Source organism: Notolepis coatsorum, assembly GCF_963971535.1.
Source record: "Notolepis coatsorum genome assembly, chromosome: 5".
Classification (NCBI taxonomy): domain Eukaryota; kingdom Metazoa; phylum Chordata; class Actinopteri; order Aulopiformes; family Paralepididae; genus Notolepis; species Notolepis coatsorum.
The window spans coordinates 132,908,953-132,931,482 of record NC_140169.1 but is presented as its reverse complement, the minus strand read 5'-3'; the positions used below and the strand labels follow the sequence as shown (position 1 = coordinate 132,931,482).

General features: G+C 43.4%; 1 protein-coding gene across 1 annotated transcript in view; it reads left to right on the top strand.

The window, feature by feature from the left end:
- tagapb (T cell activation RhoGTPase activating protein b) overlaps nucleotides 1-5,781 on the top strand; it is a gene marked incomplete at its 5' end in the record, with an annotated part of 75,865 nt that extends 70,084 nt beyond the window's left edge. The window contains 2 exons of the mRNA XM_084314448.1: nucleotides 3,843-3,939; nucleotides 4,174-5,781. Of these exons, the coding sequence (XP_084170574.1) occupies nucleotides 3,843-3,939; nucleotides 4,174-5,399 (1,323 nt within the window). The 3' untranslated portion in view covers nucleotides 5,400-5,781. The remainder of the gene's footprint in view (nucleotides 1-3,842; nucleotides 3,940-4,173) is intronic.
- Between the last annotated feature and the right edge of the window lie 16,749 nt (nucleotides 5,782-22,530).

The window sequence follows — 22,530 nt, the reverse complement described above, 5'->3', positions numbered from 1 at the left end:
TGGTCTCAGACAGATAAGCAATACAAAACATGACCATGCAATTAACAATATGACAAACTACATAGACATGTCAATTTTAAGTGCAGTACAAACATAGCCACAGACAACAATGTAACATAGACAACATTTTCATACATTTTAAAATCTAGTTTTTAACATGGTCGAGGAGCCATGGTTTAACTTTTTTCTTGAAATTGTGTCTGCTACTAATACATTTTAACTGTGAATGTAGCAAATTCCAATTCCAATTCCACCCCCCAGAATTTAAAAGAACATTTGCCCATATTTGTTTTGAACCTTGTAATACACAGGTTCTGCAATGCTGGCTCTGGTCTTATGGGTATGCATGGTTATGCAGAGACGGTGATAATCTGGTTCTGACTAGAGGGGCCTTTTCATCTGGGGCTCTTTGAAGCTCTGTGGTTTTAGTGCCCAAAGAAACAACAACCACAAAAGCAATGAAGCTACAGCTGCGTTGTTGTTCTTAGATACCAGACAGCCGTGTTGGTTGGTTTGTTCACCGAAGCAGAGAGAGAAATGATGAAATACTGAATAGAATAGAATAGAAGTAGCCTACTTTATTAATCCAGAGGGAAATTCAGCACCACAGATCGCTCACAATAGACATTTAGGTAGTCAAAAATCTAAAATAAGAATACACAGTCAGCATTCTAAAATATGTACATACATTCTAAAATATAAAGTCCAAAAATATACTGAAAATGTAAATGTAAATGTAAAATGTAAAATGAGCAGGAAGGTATACAAGGATTTATACTGTTACTCACTGTTGCGCAGTGAGGCAGTGAGGTGTGATTTTCCCCCGTAGCCTATGTGTGCGAAGACGCTCTCTGATTGGCTAGCCGCATACAGCGAAGACCCTCTCTGATTGGTTTAGCGCCGAAGGGTCCCTTCCGTCTAACCCTAACCCTAACCTTGTCCTTAACCCTAACCCTAACCTTAACCCTAACCCTAACCCTAACCTATAACCTTAACCTTAAAGTGGAGATGAAGCAGTGAGCAATGTGATCCTAGTTTGTTTGTTGTGTACCTTGTGTAAGACAGGGTTCTATAATCAAATGTGAAATCTATCTTATTTGTCTGAAAAATATAATATAATATCCCTGTTTTCAACATGGGCGCCGCCATTTTGTTGCTGACGTCATGGCTGACGTCATACCGTGGCTTGGGTGTATACACTCTGGTTAGCTGCCTATATTGAATGGGTCAGTCAGCAGATAAAATGTTGCCTACAAAACAACGGGACCGCGGTGGTTCTGTTTGTATTGCTCCTGGCTGTTCAAACTAATTTTACCATGTGAGAGAGAGGAAAGTTGGTTAATTTCCACAAACTACCAGTGAAAAAAACAGTGTTGTTGACATGTTGGCTCGGGCTGCCTGCACCCAGACGGCGCGACCAGCCTGTTGGACAGGGAAGGAGGATCTGCAGCGAACACTTCATTGCCTCGGATTATGTTGTTGGGGTGGGATGTTTGTCCAGAAGACCACTAATCAGCTGAAGCCGGACGCGGTTCCCTCGGTCTTCGACAGACAGACCGGCGTTAGCTCTCGGGGCCCGGCGTTAGCTCTCGCTAGCTAGCGTTAGCAACCGGAGCGTCGCGGAGCATTCAGCCTGCTGGCTACACAGCTTGTGTAGCCAGCAGGCTGAATGCTCCGCGACGCTGGTTGAAGTGGGTCTAGGTAGCCAGCAGGCTGAATGCTCCGCGACGCTGGTTGAAGTGGGTCTAGGTAGCCAGCAGGCTGAATGCTCCGCGACGCTCCGGTTGCTAACGCTAGCTAGCGAGAGCTAACGCCTGGCCCCGGCTGGTGCCAACTAGCTAGCGATCGCTCTCGAGAGCTAACGCCGGTCTGTCTGTCGAAGACCGAGGGAACCGCGTCCGGCTTCAGCTGATTAGTGGTCTTCTGGACAAACATCCCACCCCAACAACATAATCCGAGGCAATGAAGTGTTCGCTGCAGATCCTCCTTCCCTGTCCAACAGGCTGGTCGCGCCGTCTGGGTGCAGGCAGCCCGAGCCAACATGTCAACAACACTGTTTTTTTCACTGGTAGTTTGTGGAAATTAACCAACTTTCCTCTCTCTCACATGGTAAAATTAGTTTGAACAGCCAGGAGCAATACAAACAGAACCACCGCGGTCCCGTTGTTTTGTAGGCAACATTTTATTTGCTGACTGACCCATTCAATATAGGCAGCTAACCAGAGTGTATACACCCAAGCCACGGTATGACGTCAGCAACAAAATGGCCGCGCCCATAATGCTAAATGCTTCAGAAATGTACACAACAAATCGTTTTTTCTTAGAAACTGCTTATTTTTATAACGTGACTTCTTCTGTGGCTTATCTAAATACTAATGTGATGCTATGAATATGTATTTATCGCACTGCTTCATCTTCCCTTTAACTCTAAGCATAACCCACTTCGAAAGAGGGCCAAAGCATAAGCACTTTGAAGCAGAGAATATATATGTACAAGGCGGAAGAGACCCTTCGGCGCTAAACCAATCAGAGAGGGTCTTCGCTGTACGCGGCTAGCCAATCAGAGAGCGTCTTCGCATACATAGGCTACGGGAAAAAAGCACGCGGCAGTGAGGCGTTAGGGCTTGTGTCCATAGCCGACGTTTTACGAGTTGTCAGCTCCTTTCTGTCATTCATTTCTATGCTGGAGAAGCGTCAGGCGCGCTCCTCTTCCCAGCGCCGCGCCTCGCGTTTTATGAGCTCTCGACGGCAGCGTTTTTGGCGGAGCGCTCCCAGCTCATAAAGTTGAAACTAGTTAAACTTTTTTGGAAAGGAGCGCGCTCATCAATGTAATCGAGGAAGGGGCGGAGCCGCGGCTGGCGCGAGCTCTGGGGAGACCCAGAAAAACGCTAGAAGATTTTTTTTCTTCTTTTTTCAAAGCGGTCCGCCTTGAAAAAAAGGCTTTGAGTGGACACATATTTAGCCTTATACAGTCGTATGTTGGTATGAAGGACTTCCTGTGTCGTTCAGTGTTGCATCTTGGGAGTCTGAGTCTAACACTGAACGTGCTCCTTCTATGAATGAATGAATGAATGAAAACTTTATTTAACAGATTGCAGAATGGGTACAATACAGTACGGCTCAATACATACAATTGTTAAGGGGATGCAGACCTGAGAAAGACGTTTGTCTTGTTTCCATCAGGGTCCCCCATTTTCAATTCATATAGACATATATGACATACATGACATACAGATAGTCAGTACTGCTACATCTATACATTTATGACATACCAGATTTGCAAATACAGTACTGTTTGTGATACAGAAGGAGTCAAGAAAAGGGAGTATATACATTTGACGTAGAAACTGTACATTGGAGGTTGGGTGGGGGGGGGTTGGGTACATTGGGATATTGACAACCATACTGGGTAATTTACATTGGAGGTGGTTGGGGGGCGGGGGGCACACTGTATAAACAAGTAACACTGTACATTGAGGGGGGGGGGGAGGAGACACTGTACAAACAAACACAATTGTACATTGAACTATTGACAAAACCATACTAGGTAAGTGACTGTACATTGGAGGGGGTTGGAATGATTGGGTTTGGATATTTACAGGGGCCAGTGTTGAATTGCAGTCTCCCGTAGTCTCCCGTATCGGCCAAGTCTGTGTATAGTGTGTGGGAGGAGTTGTCCATGATGGCGTGTAGCTTAGCAAGAGCAAGACTCCTCCTCTCTGACACCACCGCCATAAAATACTTTTCATGTATCTATATTGCTAACATCAGCATTGACCAAAAAATTATCTATATATTCTAATTGTATATATTTCTTCCCCCATCGTCTTCCTCTTCTGCAGGTGACGGAGCTGACTCAGTTCCTTATCGAGCACTGCTCTGACACACTGGGAGAGAACATCCTGAATCTCCTGGGAGACCCCGATGAAGACAACTCTGGTATATTTAAAACATCACTCAGCGTTACTGTTATCCCCTCTCTCTCTCTGTCTCTCTCCCTCTGTCTCTCTATCTTTCATTCTCCCCCTTCACTGGAATTAAACTGAATTGATCACAATGAGATTGGATGAAAAGACGAACATATAACTCAAAGCACGATTATGGCTCGTGTGGTTGTTGAGTACAGTACCAACCTGATATCTAATGTTCCAAACGCCTCCTCCCTCTTCACAGACTCCCAGTCCCTCTTCACAGACTCCCAGTCCCTCTTCACAGACTCCCAGTCCTCCCAGCAGCATGACTCTGCGTACGACAGCCCTGACCCCGATGCAGAAGGAGAACCGGCAGGTGGCGCCGGCTCCGCGCGGGGAGAGGGCAGCGCCTCGTCTCCCTCTCTCCTCTACTCCTGCACGGCTGTCGCCTCCCGCCCCTCCGACGCCATCTTCCACGCCTTCACTAAGCCCTCCTTTAGCCGCCGCCGCTCCGAGCCCATCCTCTTCCCCCCGGCCGAGGCGAGAGGCCTGCACGGCCTGGTCAGGAGTCGCGACGACTGCTCCCTGGGGAGGAGGGGCTTCGAGGATCGGCCCCTAAAAAAGCAGATCTCTGAAGACTTACTCCTGCTCGACGGGCGGGGTGGGGCCAGGCCGGCTTTGTCGCTCCCGAAACTTGGCGGTAGTGAACCGGTGACCTACATTACTGGCAACCATGTCAACCGCTCCTCCTACTCTTCGTCCTGCTCCCTGGAAAGTGCTGCCTCAAATCTATCAGAGGGCTCTGTTTTTTCCAGCTCCCCGCTGGTGTCCCCCGCTTTCCCCCGTAGGGAAAACTCCACCCACCAGGTCCCCTTCAACGCCAAGCCCAGACAGGAGGCTCCCAGGGAAGATGTGGTGGTAAAGAGGCGCTGCCAGTCCATGAGGGTTGACAATAAGGTCCCCCTGTTGTCCAAGAGCTTGGGTGCCTTCTCTTTCTCCAGGTGCAGTCTGAAGAAAGAGAGACACTTCCCCTGTGGGACACTCCAGGAGGACTCCCAGAGTGAGGCGGAGCCACAAGCTGAACTCAGGTCCAAGCCACGCCCCCTATCGGCCATCGACGTGTTCCAACAGGTGGACAGCAAGCTTCCCTGCAGGCCTCCGTCCTACCAGCAGGCGGTCCAGAGCACAGCTCAGCCTGCCCCTCCCAATTACCGATCGATGACCGTGCAGAACGCAAGAGAGCTGGGCAGGAAGTCCCGCCCGACCTCTGTGAGCGAAGACTTCCTGTCCACCTGTCCCGTTAACAGGTACGCAGACTGCTTCCCCTCAATGGGAGAAGACGAGGCTGGGCAGGTCGAGCTGCGCCTGCCGTTCCGTCCGAGAGCGGCGTCGGAGTCCGTGTCGCGGGCCCGCCAGGAGGCGGTCTCGCGGAGGTGCAGCCAGCCTCTGTTCGAGGAGTACGCGTACGCCAAGGAGTCTTACGTTTGAACCGCTTTCCGACTTCCTGTTTCACTCTTTCACTTCGAAGGTACACCGACTAAGTGCAACCGGTAGGGGGTTGGACTTTCCCTGTAGTACTTTCTTACAGTACGGAATTTAAATAAATCGTATTTTATAAAAATACGATAGAAGTTTTAGTCTATCAGGGGGAAGCTATATGTAAATAAACACCTTTTGTAGGCAAAGGAAATATGCTAAAACTTTCAACTTTCTATTATACAAGTTTGGCTGTTTGTTATTTGTACAGAAGTATATCAAGTGTAGTTATTATTATTGTACAGTATAGTAGATCAACAAGTGCACATGTTCTTTCCCTCTCATTTTGTTTCTTGTAAAGTCTTTTATTTGTCTTCACTTCATGTCCTCTATACTTCCACTACATTAAAGCACCTTTACGATAAAGTGTGCTTTGCTCTTCATTTAGCATTGAATAAATTGAAAATGTGAATCTTACCCATGGATAGTAATTCTTGTGAAATTCTGAGGGCAGTAGATGGATAGTCAATCAATCTGATATGAAAAAAAAAAAATTATATATTTAATTATTATTCTTATTATATTATTATACTAGCAGGCACTTTACTACTAAGTAATCATCCTTGCATTACTACCTACTATGCTAACCTGTCTATACTACTATGCACTCAAGACTGTAGCACCCAAGTTCAACACTGTTTGATGAACAATTGTAACTTAGCTGCCAGAGTTGTAACCTTCCTGTTGACTTGTTGTACAGAACTTAAAAATATAATTGTATATGTAGTCCTATATAGTCCTACTGTATATCTATCCTGTAAAATAGGAATAGGACAGAAGGTACAGTACAGAGATGGACTGTGGTCTTGTAGCTCAATGGATAGAACATGGCACGCCTGGGTTGGAGGTTTGATTCCCACTGCGTACCTTCACAGCCTGGGCTTACACCATGATGTGAAACATCAGGATATTGACCTAGTTCAATAAACGTGTTTCACTGGAGGAGAGAAGTGTTCAAATTAGTTTGACTACATAATACCCAAGCTAAACATAATATGCACTCATGGATGGTACTATATGGTGCTTTGGATGAGGTTGAAATTGCAACATAACAAATAGCATGTTATTTTAAAGGTTGCATAACACATTATTACATTAGTAGCATTCTAACTTATCACAAATAACAACAATAAAAACCCCTTGCCCATTTAGGCTGTAGGGCTAAAAATGGATGTTCTCTGTGGCAATCAATTCAATCCTTTGTAACTTACTGAGATAATGGACCCACCAGTAAGAGTAACCAATAAGACCCACCCAAGAGTTGGCTCCACTTCTGCTTATTGGACTTGTTGCGTAAGGTTTGTTGCATAAGAAAGACTGCTCATTAAGAGAACAGCGTGTTCTGGCAGACATGTTCCACAAAGGAAACCAGACATGGTCACATGGAACAGATCTTTTTTTTAAATTTTTTTTACAGTTTGTCTTTGATGAGCCGATGTCACTCCTTTCTCCTTTCTCTCTTTTACAAAGTGTTTCCTTTCTTGGTCTAATCTTAATTATTTACTTTCATTCTAAGATTAATAAAAAAAAAAAAAAAAAAAAAAAATGTTGCCAACCTGCTGACAAGTCACAATCTTCAATGCTAACAAAAGTCCAGCAATTGGTGGGGGGTCTTGTGGGGGGGGCACCGAGTACCTACCTTGGGGCTCCGAGTACCCTTTTCAGATTGAGTAGTCAAAATATTTTGCCCTTGACATTGCTGGACATTGCATCTATTCCCTGGCCCTAGGGGTTCCCTAGAAAGATACCCTTGACATGTAATTTAGCCAAAAGGTCTCACCAGAGGGACACTTGCATCAGAATTCTTTGTATTCCTTAAAGGAACAGTCAGTGCCGGTTAGCCTTCGGGAGAGGTGTTAGTTGGACAATGCCTAGGCTAACTGGCACTGTCCGCTTTCATTCATTGTGCTAAGCTAGGCTAACGTGCAGCCAGATAACGTTCTACTGAACACACAGAGAGGAAACTGGTATCTATCTTCTTGTCTCTCTCTGGAGAAGACGGTAAGCTAATTTCCCCAAATGTTGGCGTGTTCCTTTAAGACAAGTCACTCACAGGGGCCTGAGCCCAACACCCCTGCCTGACTCTCCGAGCAGAGACCTGTGATGGCGCCTATGGCCCGATCCAAATGTAAACACCACCACCAAAAATAAAATAAATAGAGATTTAGATGTTTTTATTGTGTAGTCGATTGAATATCAGCCTTTGATGGAAGAACTAACTAATAGACTAAAGTTAAATAATGACACTTTAATCAATGGTTTTTATTTATTTAGCACTTTTATCCAAAGCGCTTTACAATTTTGCTCCTCACATTCACTCACATTCACTCACACACACCAACGGCGAAGGCAAACATGCAAGGTGCCCAACCTGCTCATCGGGAGCAGTTAGGGGTTAAGTGTCTCGCTCAAGGACACTTCGACACGCTGCCCAGGAGGAGTGGGAATCGAACGGCGAATCTTCTGATTACCAGACGACCACTCTACCTCCTGAGTCACTGTCGCCCCCTTAATTGTAGTCATTTGTATTTTGTTGCTGTATTTTGTTTAAGGTTTGTAAACATTGGAGTAAAATAGGCCTGTATAGAGTTTTCTGCGTTATGATGATATACGCTTATTTTCCATTTACAGACCAAACTTGTGTAGAATGTACGTGAATCTGCCCCGTATCTATAAATATCTTGAACCCGTAAAACCTTTGACTACAGATATGCCCGTTGCATTGCCAAGATTAAATGAATATCTAAAGTTATGAAAAATACAGACTAGATGGACGGGTAGAGAAGGACGCCTTGCACGTTACATAACCTCATCATGGCTGACGGTCCTCAGTAATAATGAGGACACGACACTGCAGTGGCCACTCAAAGGAATGTGTTACCTTTTAATGATGAGCGACAGCTGATGTGGTGAACAATGCGGAGAGAGAGAGAGAGAGAGCACAGTGACAGAGGGATGATGGCAGCGAGTACCAGAGACCTCTGTGTGTGGCCTCTCCTGGAAATACATGAACCCTTTCAGAGAATGTCAATGGCACGTCTGTTTGTCTCTCCCCGCAGTGAATTAATTCTTCAAAGAGATTTAATTTATAGAGAATGTGGCCGTATCCAAAACGGACCCCCCCCCCCCCCCCCCCCCCCCCCCCGAATATAAAAGAACTGTAGCTTCTGCTACGAGAACCCTTATTTGGATCACAGAGTATAATAATGCGGCGTGTTGACCACAGCGGTTTCACCTTTTGTCACGACACACTGCAGTGTAGCTTCCTGTGCGCCATTTCGCTCCTCCGACACGTACAGACATTCAGTAGAACTTGTGATGCTCTCTGTGGTTTAGCCTACATCATCACCTGCACCTGTCTTCTGTTGTATTTTATTTTTCCCCCTGCACAAAAAAAGGGTCTATTGCAAGAGCCGAGTTTTGTATTGGTTGTGTACTCTTGCGTGTGTTAGTAGTGAGAAGCCACTTTGAAGGTTTCAAAACTGCACAAGGACACCCCTGCACGCTCCCGGGTGTAAAAACCTTGTATCCCCGATTTGAGCTATTGTTTCCACGAGATTTGAATGTTTGACACGGTTTTCTGTGTTGTACGTTTCATGACCATGCAGCGTCCATAAAACCTGTTCCAACTGCTAAAATTCGTGTCACTATTAAAGGTAAAATCCATATAGATATATATCACTAGATCATGACTCATGAAGGCCATCTTGCGTGGGTGGAGCACGCCCACTCATAACATGCATGTCTATGGTGCATGTACTATTGAAATAACCATAGCTCAAGTTCTTTAGTTCTTTAGCTTGCAAAATGTTCAACCGTTTGGTTTGTTAAAAACGTCAGAGATGTTGTTATCATACTGCATACTTATAATGGACTTTCATATGGAAAAAATAAATTCTTCCAAGCAAGAATCATAGCCACATTAATAACGTTTGTAATAAACCAAACCGTTTGTAAATCCGTCAAGATTTCAGCAAGTTAAGAGTATTTTTGTTTGTGTGGATCATCACTAACCTGTGCTTTTCTTTATCATAAATCGATCAATAGAGACCATATTAGATCCCCAATTATCATATCATGGGGTATCATTGGAAAGCCACACTCATTGGCTACAACCCTGTGCAAAGATCTTCGAGATCGCCAAATGATTGACGGAGCTAGAGTCCCGGGAGTCGGGGGTGGTAATGTGTACTTTTGCGTACTTTGGGGCACGCCTCACATATCGGCATGTAACTCGAGGATTTTGTCACCTGAAAGGGCAATCGACAGGCAACAAATAGGGCTTTAATTCTATCTATATATTGTATTAAAAGAAATGCACACCCGAGCCACTAGAGGTTGGCAAAGTGGCATCGCGAATCATCCACATGTGGGCCCTTGGATGTTAAGAGGTTAATGTTTTTTTCATTTTTTTTCTGTAGCCAAGAGTAAAGACCATAACCCTATCAAAAACAGTAGTCCGTTTTTGACTTCCGGTATGGTGAGCAGGGTGTAAGACGTGTTTTCCCTCTCTCCCTCATGTTTTTTTTAAATTCCACGTTTTAAGACTCCAAACCTTCATAGTTCTTTTTTATATGCAAGTATCGATACAGCTAACTAAATATTTGTCTTCGCAAAGATGACATCCAAGACTCCAAAACCAAAACGGGGCGATGTTCAGAAAGAAGAGGAGGCGGACGACGCTTTTAGCAAGGCCTGGCTAGTCACCCTGCTTGAAAACCACAAAGAGGCTATGACCACCGAGTTCAGAAAAGCCATTACCACTCTGGAAAATAAACTTGACCAAATGAAATCGGACGTGGCCGACAACGGACAGCGGGTCAAGTCCCTGGAGGAGAATGCGGAATCTGTAAGCGAAATAATTGCGTCGCTAGAGGCTACATGTGCCGATCTGAGGGCTAGCCATGCTATGCTAAAGGCTAAAGCGGAGGACCTCGAGGCTCGAGGGCGGCGTAACAACCTCCGGATCATTGGACTACCAGAACAGATTGAGGGCCCGAGACCAACATCCTTCTTCGCCACCCTTTTATCCCAGGTTTTAGGGGCAGAAACCCTCCCTACCCCTCCAGAATTGGACCGCGCACACAGGTCGCTAGCAGCTAAGCCGAAGCAGGGTGAAAAGCCTAGGCCTGTTATCATCAGGTTCCATAATTATGAAAACCAAAGAACGGGTGATCCGGGAGGCCAGAAAGAGAAGGGCAGAGATGCAGTACGACGGTCAACAAATTGCTTTCTACGAGGATTATACCCCGGCTGTGTTGGAACAGCGAGCACCGTACCGCGCAGCGTTTCCGTTAGCCGGTAATTACCGGTATTTGACTGGCAAAATCTGTTGAAGTCCGACATATTTAATCTCTCCGGTCATAATGTCCGGTGAAAATAATTCCCTCTAAACACAATTAGATTATTTGAATTGTATTAAAATAGGCTAAAATTATATAGCCTATGCGATGAACGAAACAATCTCACCAAGCAGCCGGTCTAATAATGACATCCTGCTGTCAGCGCGAGCTGGCTGCTGATATATTTACGTGAAGCATGGCTTGGCAGGGTGCAGTACTCCAATTCAGCCATTGGCAATTCAGCTGTTGGGTGGGGGCGCTGCTGACACCACTGCTCTGCTCTGCCTGCTCCAAGTGCTCCATGCTTCACGTAAATATATCAGCAGCCAGCTCGCGCTGACACAGCGGTGCCAAATTTCTCAGTTCTTCGCTTGATATAATTAATACAAATGTCCAATATAACGGAATTAGTTAGCTCATAAAAATGTGATTATAACAGACTGCTGTTTATTAAGGTCGGGCAGACTGCCCACCGACACCTCAAGTCGGCAGCAGCAGCACGAAGTCTCGAGGGACTTATTTTATTTGGAATATATTAATGACTGATACGCAAAAGTAGCCTAGTTTTAAGTTAAAATATTATAAATGCCTTGATGATGTCATTCTTTATATAGGTCTATCAATTGTTTTTAAGCTCAATAAACTCTGACCGGAATTTATCCCATTTGTCCGGTAGATTGAAATCTACCGGACACTCAGACCTGCAAAAAAAAATTCTAACGGAAACCCTGGTACCGCGAGGTGATGGCACAACTTTACAAACGAGGGCTGAGGCCTAGTCTTCATTACCCGGCCAAACTGATGATTACGGAGGAGAGCGGGGACAGATTACGCTTCATGTCTGTTGGCGATGCTGAAACGTACCTCAAGGCCAAGCTAGCCTAGCGTGGACGGCTACCTAACGAGTACCTAGGGGTAAGCTAACCTGACGCCGGCAGCAATGAACAATGAATGTAGAATGCGAGACTGAAATTATAGACATTGGTTGGGCTAAACTGGTCAACCGCGTTAGACCTGACACTTACACTTCATGGGGAGATGCTATTGACATTAAGCGGACTGGCTTCTGAAACAGAACTTTATGCTTCCCAAATAAACGACGCGGATTCTATTTACACTTATTTCTAATTCCTTTTTTTTTATTATTCTTTATTAGCTCTTCTTTTACATGTGTCTCTCTCTCATTCAAATTGTAGACGTTCCCTCTGTTTAGAGGCTGCAAGGTAAATAGACTGGACTGGTTTGACAGGATAATGAAGGTTCTATGTGTATGCTTCAGGAGTACTCAATGCGTGGATTGAAATGTACAGAAACTGGGCCTGAATTTATTAGACCATTTACCTAGGTCTAACGGACACCTCGGGGCCAGCTGAAACCAACAGCAATAGACATGATTACGACATATTAAATGTGCGGCTGAACTTGTAGACTTTGGTTGGTTACAGTGCCCAGTCACAATAGAGTGGCCACCTATGCCTCAGAAGGGTAATATTATTATTTCAATCGGAGTGACTCCTTCAAAGGGAACCCTATGCCACTCAGGTTGCTATAGCCATGACCTTGTGACTAATTGCATGCCGTTTTCTTCTGCTCCCTATTTCGTAATTTTTGTTATTGCCTTTTTTATATATATATATAATTTTCTTTTTTTCTTAACTTAATTTGCCCTTTCTTTTTGTATGGATTTATATACATGACTCAAGTTCAACACTAGTTGACGAACAATGCCACTGACCATAAGCTGCCAGAGATGCACATCTCCTGCTGACCAGAAAACCACACACTTTTCTGATAGTGGGGTGCCTGGACACTCAGTCATTTAAAATGTAGATGCGAAAGTTTCGTTTTCACTTCTAATTTGAAGATAAGGATCTATAGAACAATTTTGGCTTGAGTGTCAAGGAACCAGTTGAATTTAATAAAAATGTATCCAAAATGGCCACAATCGAAATCATGAATTCTTTAAAAACGTCTTAATGTTCACACAATTGCTGTGTAATATAATTTTGTATTGCTATTTTAAGTTAATACTGTGTGAGGAATCAACTGGAGTTCAAATATTGATGTTTTGAATATTCTGGTATGGCAAAAATCAAAGATGGCTGCAATTTCTGTATTTATTTCGATTTACGCTTCATACCTTTTATTCTATTGAACCTAGAATGGTGATGTTGGTGCCTGTACCTAGGTTTTCATGAATGAGTAATTGAATAAAAATTAAATAAACATGATTGGAGCATATCTTATATGATATTTCACACAATGAGACAATAAATATGTGGAGAACTAGAGTTAGATATGAGAACTGTAAACAACAGTTGATTGTGAAGAACGTCCTCATCACAAGAAAGGATCTGCATCTCGGCACCAATGTCAACGCCATGCCAAAGACCTGATGGAGGTGTTGCTGAGCAATGGGAATCCCTTTGAGGAGGGCAGTAAAGACCTATAGGAAGCTAGCTCCCCACTTCATAGGACCATTTAGAGTGGTTCGTCGGGTGAACCCTATGGCTTTTTTTTTGAAAACCGATACCGATATTTTCCGATATCACATTTTAATGCCAATATCGGCCGATAATATCGGTAGGCCGATAATATCGGACATCCATAGTTTCAATGTATACGATTTGAAACGCGAAATCGTATACAAAAAGAAAAACGTTATTTGTGGTCTTGTACAATTCTCTTTTCTCAATTCTCAATTCTCAACTTGCAAATTGATTGTTATGAAACAAAAAGCAAATGTTTAATGTAACTTAAAAGTAAATGTATCCTATACATCAATATTTATTTATTTATTATTATTATTATTATTTAAATGTTTTTGTCTCCTGAACATAGCGACCAATCCCAAATCGATCAACACTTAGAGAGCTATAGTCGCTTTTTCGCACCTACTTCCGAACTATGCATGCAGATTGATTAACCTATAGACTCTGTGGGCAATCTGCGCATCCGTAGTTCCGGAGTACGGAAAAGTGACTATAGCTCGGCCAAGAAAGCACTGATCGACTGGTCGCTCTGTGTTCAGGAGACTCAGGCGTATAAAAGTATAAAGGCTCATGTCTCCCACCCCCCCACCCCACAGCCGTAGCTACAACCACAAAATGTCAAGGCTCTTATCCACATTCATTAATTTTCTCCCCCGCTCTCTCTCCCATGATTTCAGAATACCGGGAAGTGTTGCGGTGGTCTATACTGCAAACATTGAATGTTCTAATGCAAACTGAATTGTCCACTTCAATAACTCAAGTACTGAAAAGCAGGAGCGTAAAAGAAAAATCTAATTTAAATTGAATTTTATTCAACAGGCTTAATGAAACATATTGGAGTGGATTTTTTAAATGGAAAGTGGAACAAAGACATTGTCAGGTCAGCAGGAGCACCAGGGGCGGAGCTAGGGGGTGGCTACCTGGGCTCAAGCCCCGGATGTATTCTGAAAAGCCCCGAATCTATTTAAAAAAAGAAAAAAAAAAATTAGCAGAAGCTAATTTCCATCTGTGGTCTATCCAGCTGCTAACTGTATTTGAGTGAGTTAAGTCTTGGTGTTATGGTAGACTCAGACCTAAGCTTTAAATCACAATCAACAAGTTGACAAAAACTTAATTCTTCCACCTTAGAAACATAGCTAAAGTACGGCCATTTATAAATCAAAAGGACGCTGAAAACCAGATCCATGCCTTTATCTCAAGCCAACTCGACTACTGTAATGCACTCCTTACCGGCCTCCCGAAAAAATACGATAACTATTTTATTGCAATGCACTATTGCATTATTTTATTCTATTTTACTAACTATTTTATTGCACTGCACTATTTTACTTTGTATCAGTGAATCATAGACGCCTGGCCATAAGAGCATTCGGAGCATCTCTGCTCTCCCACTATTGAACTTGGGGGAGCAAAGGTATGATCTTGCTCCACCACTTTTTGATTATATGAAAAATATGATATATCCCCCCCCAATATATAAATCTAACCATAACTACGTTATGGTTAACTGAGTTTTATAGTGAAAAGAGCAGCTTTATTGGTCAAGATTGAAGGCTCTATATTGCAGGAAATTGCACGTACAGGTTCATTAAATTCAAAACAAAACTTTCGTGCCTGACCCCCTCCAAACCACAACTTGCCTGCCAAAAAAAAAAAAAAAAAAGGGGGGGGCCCGTCTGGGCTAAGCCCCGGATCTCCTACAATCCTAAATCCGCCCCTGAGGAGCACAACACCTACACTGGGAGGTTCTGGTGAAGGCGAGCACAGAGGAGAGTGCATCCTTCGCAGTTTGACTACAGCAACCTCTTATGTAAGGGCTCTAGTGAACCGGAGGGCAGTTTTCAAACAAAACCCTTGTTTAGAAAGAGATGACCATGTTTAACAAGAAAGTATGACACCCTATTGCAGTACAACAAGGCATGAACACACACACACACACGCACGCACACACACACACGCACACACGCACGCACGCACGCACGCACGCACGCACGCACGCACGCACGCACGCACGCACACACACACACACACACACACACACACACACACACACACACACACACACACACACACACACACACACACACACACACACAGACCTATTTACATTTACATTTACATTTAGTCATTTAGCTGACGCTTTTATCCAAAGTGACTTACATATTCTGTACAACAAGTCATCAGGAAGGGCACAAATCAGCTGAGTAACAATGTTCATCAAAGTGTTGAGTGCTACATTCCACATATTGAAATATGGATAATGTCTGATGTTAGTAACAGTCTGGAGAAGATATATGTCCCAAAGCAATGCAGACAGTGTAGAAATGCACCTAATTTTACATTTAAATGGACATTTAGTCATTTAGCTGATGCTTTTATCCAAGTTCTGTACAACAAGTCAGCAGGAAGGGTCTTAGTGCATAGTAGTATAGACATTAGCATAGTAGGTAGTAATATAGGCAAGGTAGATTCCTTAGTAGCAAAGTGCATAATATTAAAAGACGGTTAGCATTTTTATAAAAATGTTCTTAATTTCAGATATTGATTGAAGAAATGTGTTTTTAGTCGATGGCGGAAAACAACGAGCTGAAACCTACAGTAGTTAGGGTCCCAGTTTTAACACCAGCGCCCCAGTTTCAGCCAGATCAAATAAGCTATGAGACATAACCAGTTTAAAAACAAATAGGCTAAAATATTTTACCAGTTAAAACACTTTTACTTCAAATGTAATCACTCCATCAGTAGCCTTATCCAGAACACTTTTACTCAGAATGTAATCACTCCTTCACTAGTCAGTAGGATGTAACTTCTGTAGAATGACATGTTGCAACATATAGGTTACAGCAATGGTCCTGTTGATTGAAAACTGTATTAACAGATTGCAGAATGGGTACAATACAGTACAGCTCAATACACACAATTGTTAAGGGGATGCAGACCAGAGAAAGACTTTCGTCTTGTTTACATCAGGGTCCCCCTGACGCCTGACCTAACCTAACCGTCTTTTAATATTATGCACTTTGCTACTAAGGAATCTACCTTGCCTATATTACTACCTACTATGCTAATGTCTATACTACTATGCACTAAGACCCTTCCTGTGTGTGTGCGTGTGTGTGTGTGTGTGTGTGTGTGTGTGTGTGTGTGTGTGTGCGTGCGTGCGTGCGTGCGTGCAGTCCAAGTCTCTAGTCCTTGTCATGTTTACTTGTAATGTTATTTATGTTATGATGTAAGTATTATGTTGCACGCACGGTCACAATGTAAAATTTGTGTTGACCCCAGGAAGAATAGCTACTGCAATGCTGTAGCTAATTGTTGGGGATCCTAATAAACTAAACTAAACAGCAAAAGTGTATGTTCCAAATGGTCCGCTAGGCATCATCTGGTTATAAACATCGTTGGAGCTCCATCTAGTGGTAATATTAAAATACTACAATGTGCACTGTAATAACATACCTAAAATCTCTCCAAATCTTAAAGCACAGCACATCAGCATTCACCTAATATTAAATATCAAATGGACTCATGTTAATTAAACCATAGAAAAGTGAATTAATATTCTAACTAAATACATCTATCGTACTTACTGTAAATCGACCTATACAGTGCCCAGCCTGCTGGAGGTGTATGACACCTAAGTGAGAGGCTGTGGGGGCAGACAGACATCCACACTCTGATCCAAAATGAGAATCTTCTTCATACTTTATACCCACAGTTCTGGCTGGTTCACCACCAAACTACTGTAATACTGAGTTAATGGGGCACCCAAAGTAAGGGCAGTGGTGGAAGAAGTACACAGTTCCTTTACTTAAGCAAAAGTAGAAATACCCAGATCAAATAGTACTCTGGTAAAAGTGAACGTCATCCATTTAAAATTATACTTAAGTAAAAGTAGGGAAGTATTTGCTATTGAATGTACTTAGGTATCTAAAGTAAAAGTATGCATTCTACATGACGTTTGTGTATTCCAGTGCATGGGAGCATTCAATCCTCGATCCATTGACCTCTAAAGGTTCTGTTAAAGTGGTACGTGGTCCAGTTATGCTGCTCAGATTGCATCTTCTTGAAGTTGACAGGCTTCAAATATGAAAGTACATAATCTTCGTACATTTAGCCATGTTTTCTATGCAAAATATTTGTCATCAAATAACTAGTAACTCATGAAAGATGAATGTAGTAGAGTAAAAAGTACAATATTTCCTTTGAAATGTAGTGGAGTAAATGTGCAAAGTTCCCTAAAATAAAAATACTCACGTAAAGTTTTCAAATGTACTACAGTGCTTGAGTAAAAGTTACTTTACACCACTGAGTAGGGGAGTCTCAGTATGATATATATTTTTTTTAAACAATTTTTTTTAGCGTTTATCGCTTTTCCTGGTCAAACATGACCGACAGATACAGTGAGGGTGAAACGGGAGAGAGAGCAGGGGAAGACATTTGGCAAATGACGGCGGGTCCGGGAATCGAACTCGGGTCAGCCGATGCGCGACGCAGCGCGGTACATGGTGTGCTACTGGAGCGCCCTCTTAGTATGATCTTAACAGAATGCAAAGGTTACAATTGTCCAAGTAACAAGTGCACTGCGTGTCTTTACAAAGACATTATTCAAACTATAAACTATGTACACATAGGTTTTTCAACTAGATTTAGTTGGACCTACGTAAACGTATACAGTATTGAAAAATAAACTATGTACAACGATGTAGAGGGCAAAACAATGCTAATTGCAATACTTATGATGATAATTTTGTATCTTGAAAAACAAACTCAAAATCTACTCTCATGAGGCAGTATAAGTCTAATTGAGCCAATACGTCATATTATGGCATGTACACATATTAAACTCAAACAACAACAAAACAGGCTAAGAAACTATGTAAATACCATGATCAAATCAGCACAAAAAAACGTCATCAATGATAAAACTGAGGAAAACAAAAACAAACCCAGAGAGCTTTTGTTAGGGTTTGTGGCGACTGGCGAGGGGAGGTTATAGAACCCAAATGCTGGACAATGGTTATGAACCAGAGAGAGGAGGCAGAGTCGACGGAGTAAAGTATAATGAAAGGCTTTACTGAGCAGTAAACAAGGCATGAACAAAAGTACACAACACTAAACTGAGGCAGCTAGAAAACAAATGAGAAACAATACACAGCATGGCTGGAAAACGGTGCTAGGAAGCGGGAACGGACTCACAAGGAAATACAGGAATACAAGGCTTTCACGAGGGGAACACAAGGTAAAGGGCTATTCCGCGAACGGCAGGAATAGCAGGGATAACAGATCACAGCACAGAAAGGTACTGGCACAGGAAACAAAACAATGGCGCGACACTGGTAGACAGGGGGCGGCATGAATATATACAGGTACTAATTATAATTGACAAGGAACAGCTGGGGGCTGACAGGCTAGGACACATGAATATCAATACACACTAATACAAGGGAAGGAGACTAGACACTAAACTAACAGGCAGGAATAAACATAGTAAACATAACAACACTGGGAAAACAGGGCTAGACCAGGACAAGAATATACACAGGGAACACAGGGCTGGACTAGGACATCTGAACATACTGGGGAGAACACAGGACCGATAATAGATACAGGGGGTAAACAATAGAAAACACAGTCAGCAGGCTCCAGACACTCGCCTGCAGTACCGCAAACAGAGCGCCAGAGGGTGGTAGAGGATTGTCTGTGTTCAGGTAGTTCAGATTATGACAGTTTTGAGGGTGGCTAGGTGGCGTAGTGGGCAAGGCGCTCACCACAAACGCAGGAGATGCTGGGTTCGAGCCCAGCTCTCGGCGTTGCTACCAGCGTGGCTGGTCGTTCATACTAATACAATTGGCAGTATTAGGGGGTGGAAAGCTGGTGGGTGGGGATCGGACGTTGTGGACAGCGACTCCTACAAGTCGGTTGGTGCGCCTACACAGTAGAATCAGGAAGCAACGAGGGCGGCGTCTCCCTCCCACGCAGACCCTCGCCGCTGAGAGATCGTGCTGTGCAGGTGAAAAGATGCAACGGCTGCCTCCTCGAGTACCGGAGGGGACACGTGATGCAAGGCTTCGTCCACATTGCAGCCGGCTTGTGGGAGGCATGGCCAACAGCGTTCGAGACAGGGGAGGGTAGAATTGGACAATACGAAATTGGGGAAGGGAGAAAAATAGAAAATGGGGAGAAAAAGTAGATAAAAAAAAAGATTATGACAGTTTTGGAAATTACTCAACAACCAATAGGCTGCAGTAAGAAACTGATAACCAGATTTACAAACATTTACATTTACATTTATCATTTATTTACATTTCATCAGAAAACACTCATCACAGCTGGATGTGGCCAATTACTTAAACATATCATTTTTTATTTTTTATCCACTTTTCTCCTCCTTTTCTATTTTTCTCCCATCCCAATTACCCGCTGTGCCAATTCTCCCCTCCCCTGTCTTTTTGGACGTTGCTCACATATGCCCCCCACTGGCCGGTTGTAGAGAGGATAGAAGCCTTGCATCACGTGTCCCCTCCAATACACGAGGAGGCAGCCTGTCACATCTTTTCACCTGCCAGCGCGGACTCTCATTGGCGAGGTGTAACGTGTGGGAGGCTCACACTACCCCCGCCATTTCCTGTCTCTGCTGTGCAGTCGTCCCCAACCTACCTGTAGGAGTCGCTGTCCACAACGTCCAGATTACCACCCATCGACTTCCACCCGCTAACTCTGCCAATTGAGTTAGTATGACGACTGGCCCAAGCCGGAGGCAACGCCGACAGCCGGAGTCGAACCCGGTGTCTCTTGCGTTGGTGACGAGCGCAACGTCCGCTGCGCCACCCAGCCGCCGCCACTTAAACATATTCTTTACAAACATAGCCACAACACTGGTTAATAAACTACCCTCCCACTCTGGGCATTTTGAAGTAGAACGCATCCTAGCCTACTACAAAAACCTAGGGGTTCGCAAAGACGACTTCAAACTCGAAATGGTAAGAACGGATGAGGTGTTAAAAAAACTGAGCGCCCTCTAACCTAACAAGGCCACTGGCCATGACAATATCCCCTCCAAATTCCTCAGAGACTCAGCAGCCACCATCACCCCAGTCATCACCCACATAATAAACCTCTCCATAAAACAGGGACACATCCCCAAAGATTTCAAAATTGCGAGAGTGACCCCCCTGCACAAAAAAGGCAGCAAATTAGACCCAGGCAACTACCGCCCTGTTTCTATTCTTACCTCCATCTCGAAAGTTATGGAAAAAATAGTCTACGAACAGGTCGAAAAGTACCTTGCGGGAAAAAATGCTAATCTACGAATTCCAATCTGGCTTCAGAACATCCCATTCCACTGACACATGCCTTCTCTATTTGAATGACCACATCAAACACGAGGTGGACGTGGGGGAAAAAAACTGCGGCATGGTCATGCTGGACCTACAAAAGGCCTTCGACACTGTCAATCACTCCATTCTGATTGATAAACTAAAAGCAATTGGTTTTGATTAGAGCTGGGCCGTTAACGGCGTTAACGTGCTGCGTTAACGCTATACTAGTATTGCGCGATAATATAATTAACGCATTAATCTAAAAAAAGATTTTTTTTTTTTTTTTTTTACCTTTATTTACCCAGGGTAGGTTCGCTGAGCACAGATGCTCTTTTTCAGGAACGCCCTGCTTCACATTTATACAGTTCCATTCACACCTGGGAGCTGCCCAGTACAACCACAGTTGACACCATTGGCCACTGAGCAACTCCACTGGAGCAGTTGATTCAAGCCATGTCACATAGTTCAAGTTTGAAATGATTCTTTCTGTTTTGCTCCTGAGAGTGTGCTAGATACTGTACTGTACTGGTAATATTATTTATTTGTGTTAACTTCTGAATAAAACAACTTATTAAACACAAGTACATCTTATTGAACATTATTTTGATATTTCATTACCAATTATCATAGCAAAACAGCTTTTTCAAACAGTCTGTAATGCATTTTGGAAACGGGAGATGGGCTCATGGTGTAATGGGCCACCTGGCCTGAGAAACATAAGGAGGAAAGAAAAAGTAAGGACTTACTTCTGGTCATTATTTGGGTAGAACACACATATTTTGAATGCCTTCTGCAGTTTTTTTTTTTTTTTTTTGCCATTTTAATCTAGATTAATCTAGATTAAATCCAGGATTGCAGATAGATTAATCTAGATTAAAAAAATTAATCTATGCCCACCTCTAGTTTTGATATATCAGTGAGCTGGATGCAATCCTACCTGGAGGGGAGAGAACAGATGGTGGAGGTGAACGGTACACTGCCCCCCTCCACAAGGAAGCATACTAGGACCTTTACTGTTCCTAATTTATGCAAATGACATGTCATCAGCTTGTGACTGCAACTTGTTCCTGTTCGCAGACGACTCAGCCCTGCTGGTCTCTGACAGGGACAAGTTGCAGGTTGAAAAAGCCTTCAGCTCTGAACTCGGCAGAATCTACACCTGGCTCGCTGATAACTATCATTACACCTGGGTAAAACAGAATCCATTCTCTTTGGATCAAATAGCAAGGAAAGATGAAATTACCTACCTGGGTTCCATCCTAGAGGCAAATCTTTCCTGTGACAAAATGGCAACCAATGTAATCAAAAAAGTCAACCAACGAACAAGATTATTGTACCGGATCTCCTCTCTGGTAAACAAGAATACCTTGAAGACTCTAACAGGAGCACTCATTCAAGGGTACTACAACTCTTGCACCTCATGGTACCAAAGCACCTCAAAGGCCCTAAAAACAAGGCTACAAACATCACAAAACAAACTGGTCAGACTACTGCTGGGCCTTACTCATAAAACCCACCTTACCCCTGCACATTTTTACAACCTATAGGATGGCTTAGAGTAGACAACAGATTACGGCAACTTGCAATGGGCCTGGTCTACAAGATACACTACACCACTGGGATACCCATGTACATGTCTAAATACTTCCCAAAGGTCAGTGAATTCCACGACCACAACCCCGGGAGTTCCACAAATCATCTCTTTTTACTATACAGTTCTGTATATCTGTATGTCTTGTATGTCATAAATGTCCAGATTAATTGAAAATGGGGGACCCCGATGTAAACAAGACTAAAGTCTTTTTCTGGTCTGCATCCTCTTAGCAGTTGTTTTGCATTGAGCCGTACTGTATTGTACCCATTCTGCAATCTGTTAATAAAGTTTTCAATCAATCAATCAAACATGGACGCAAAATTGTTCTAAACCCTC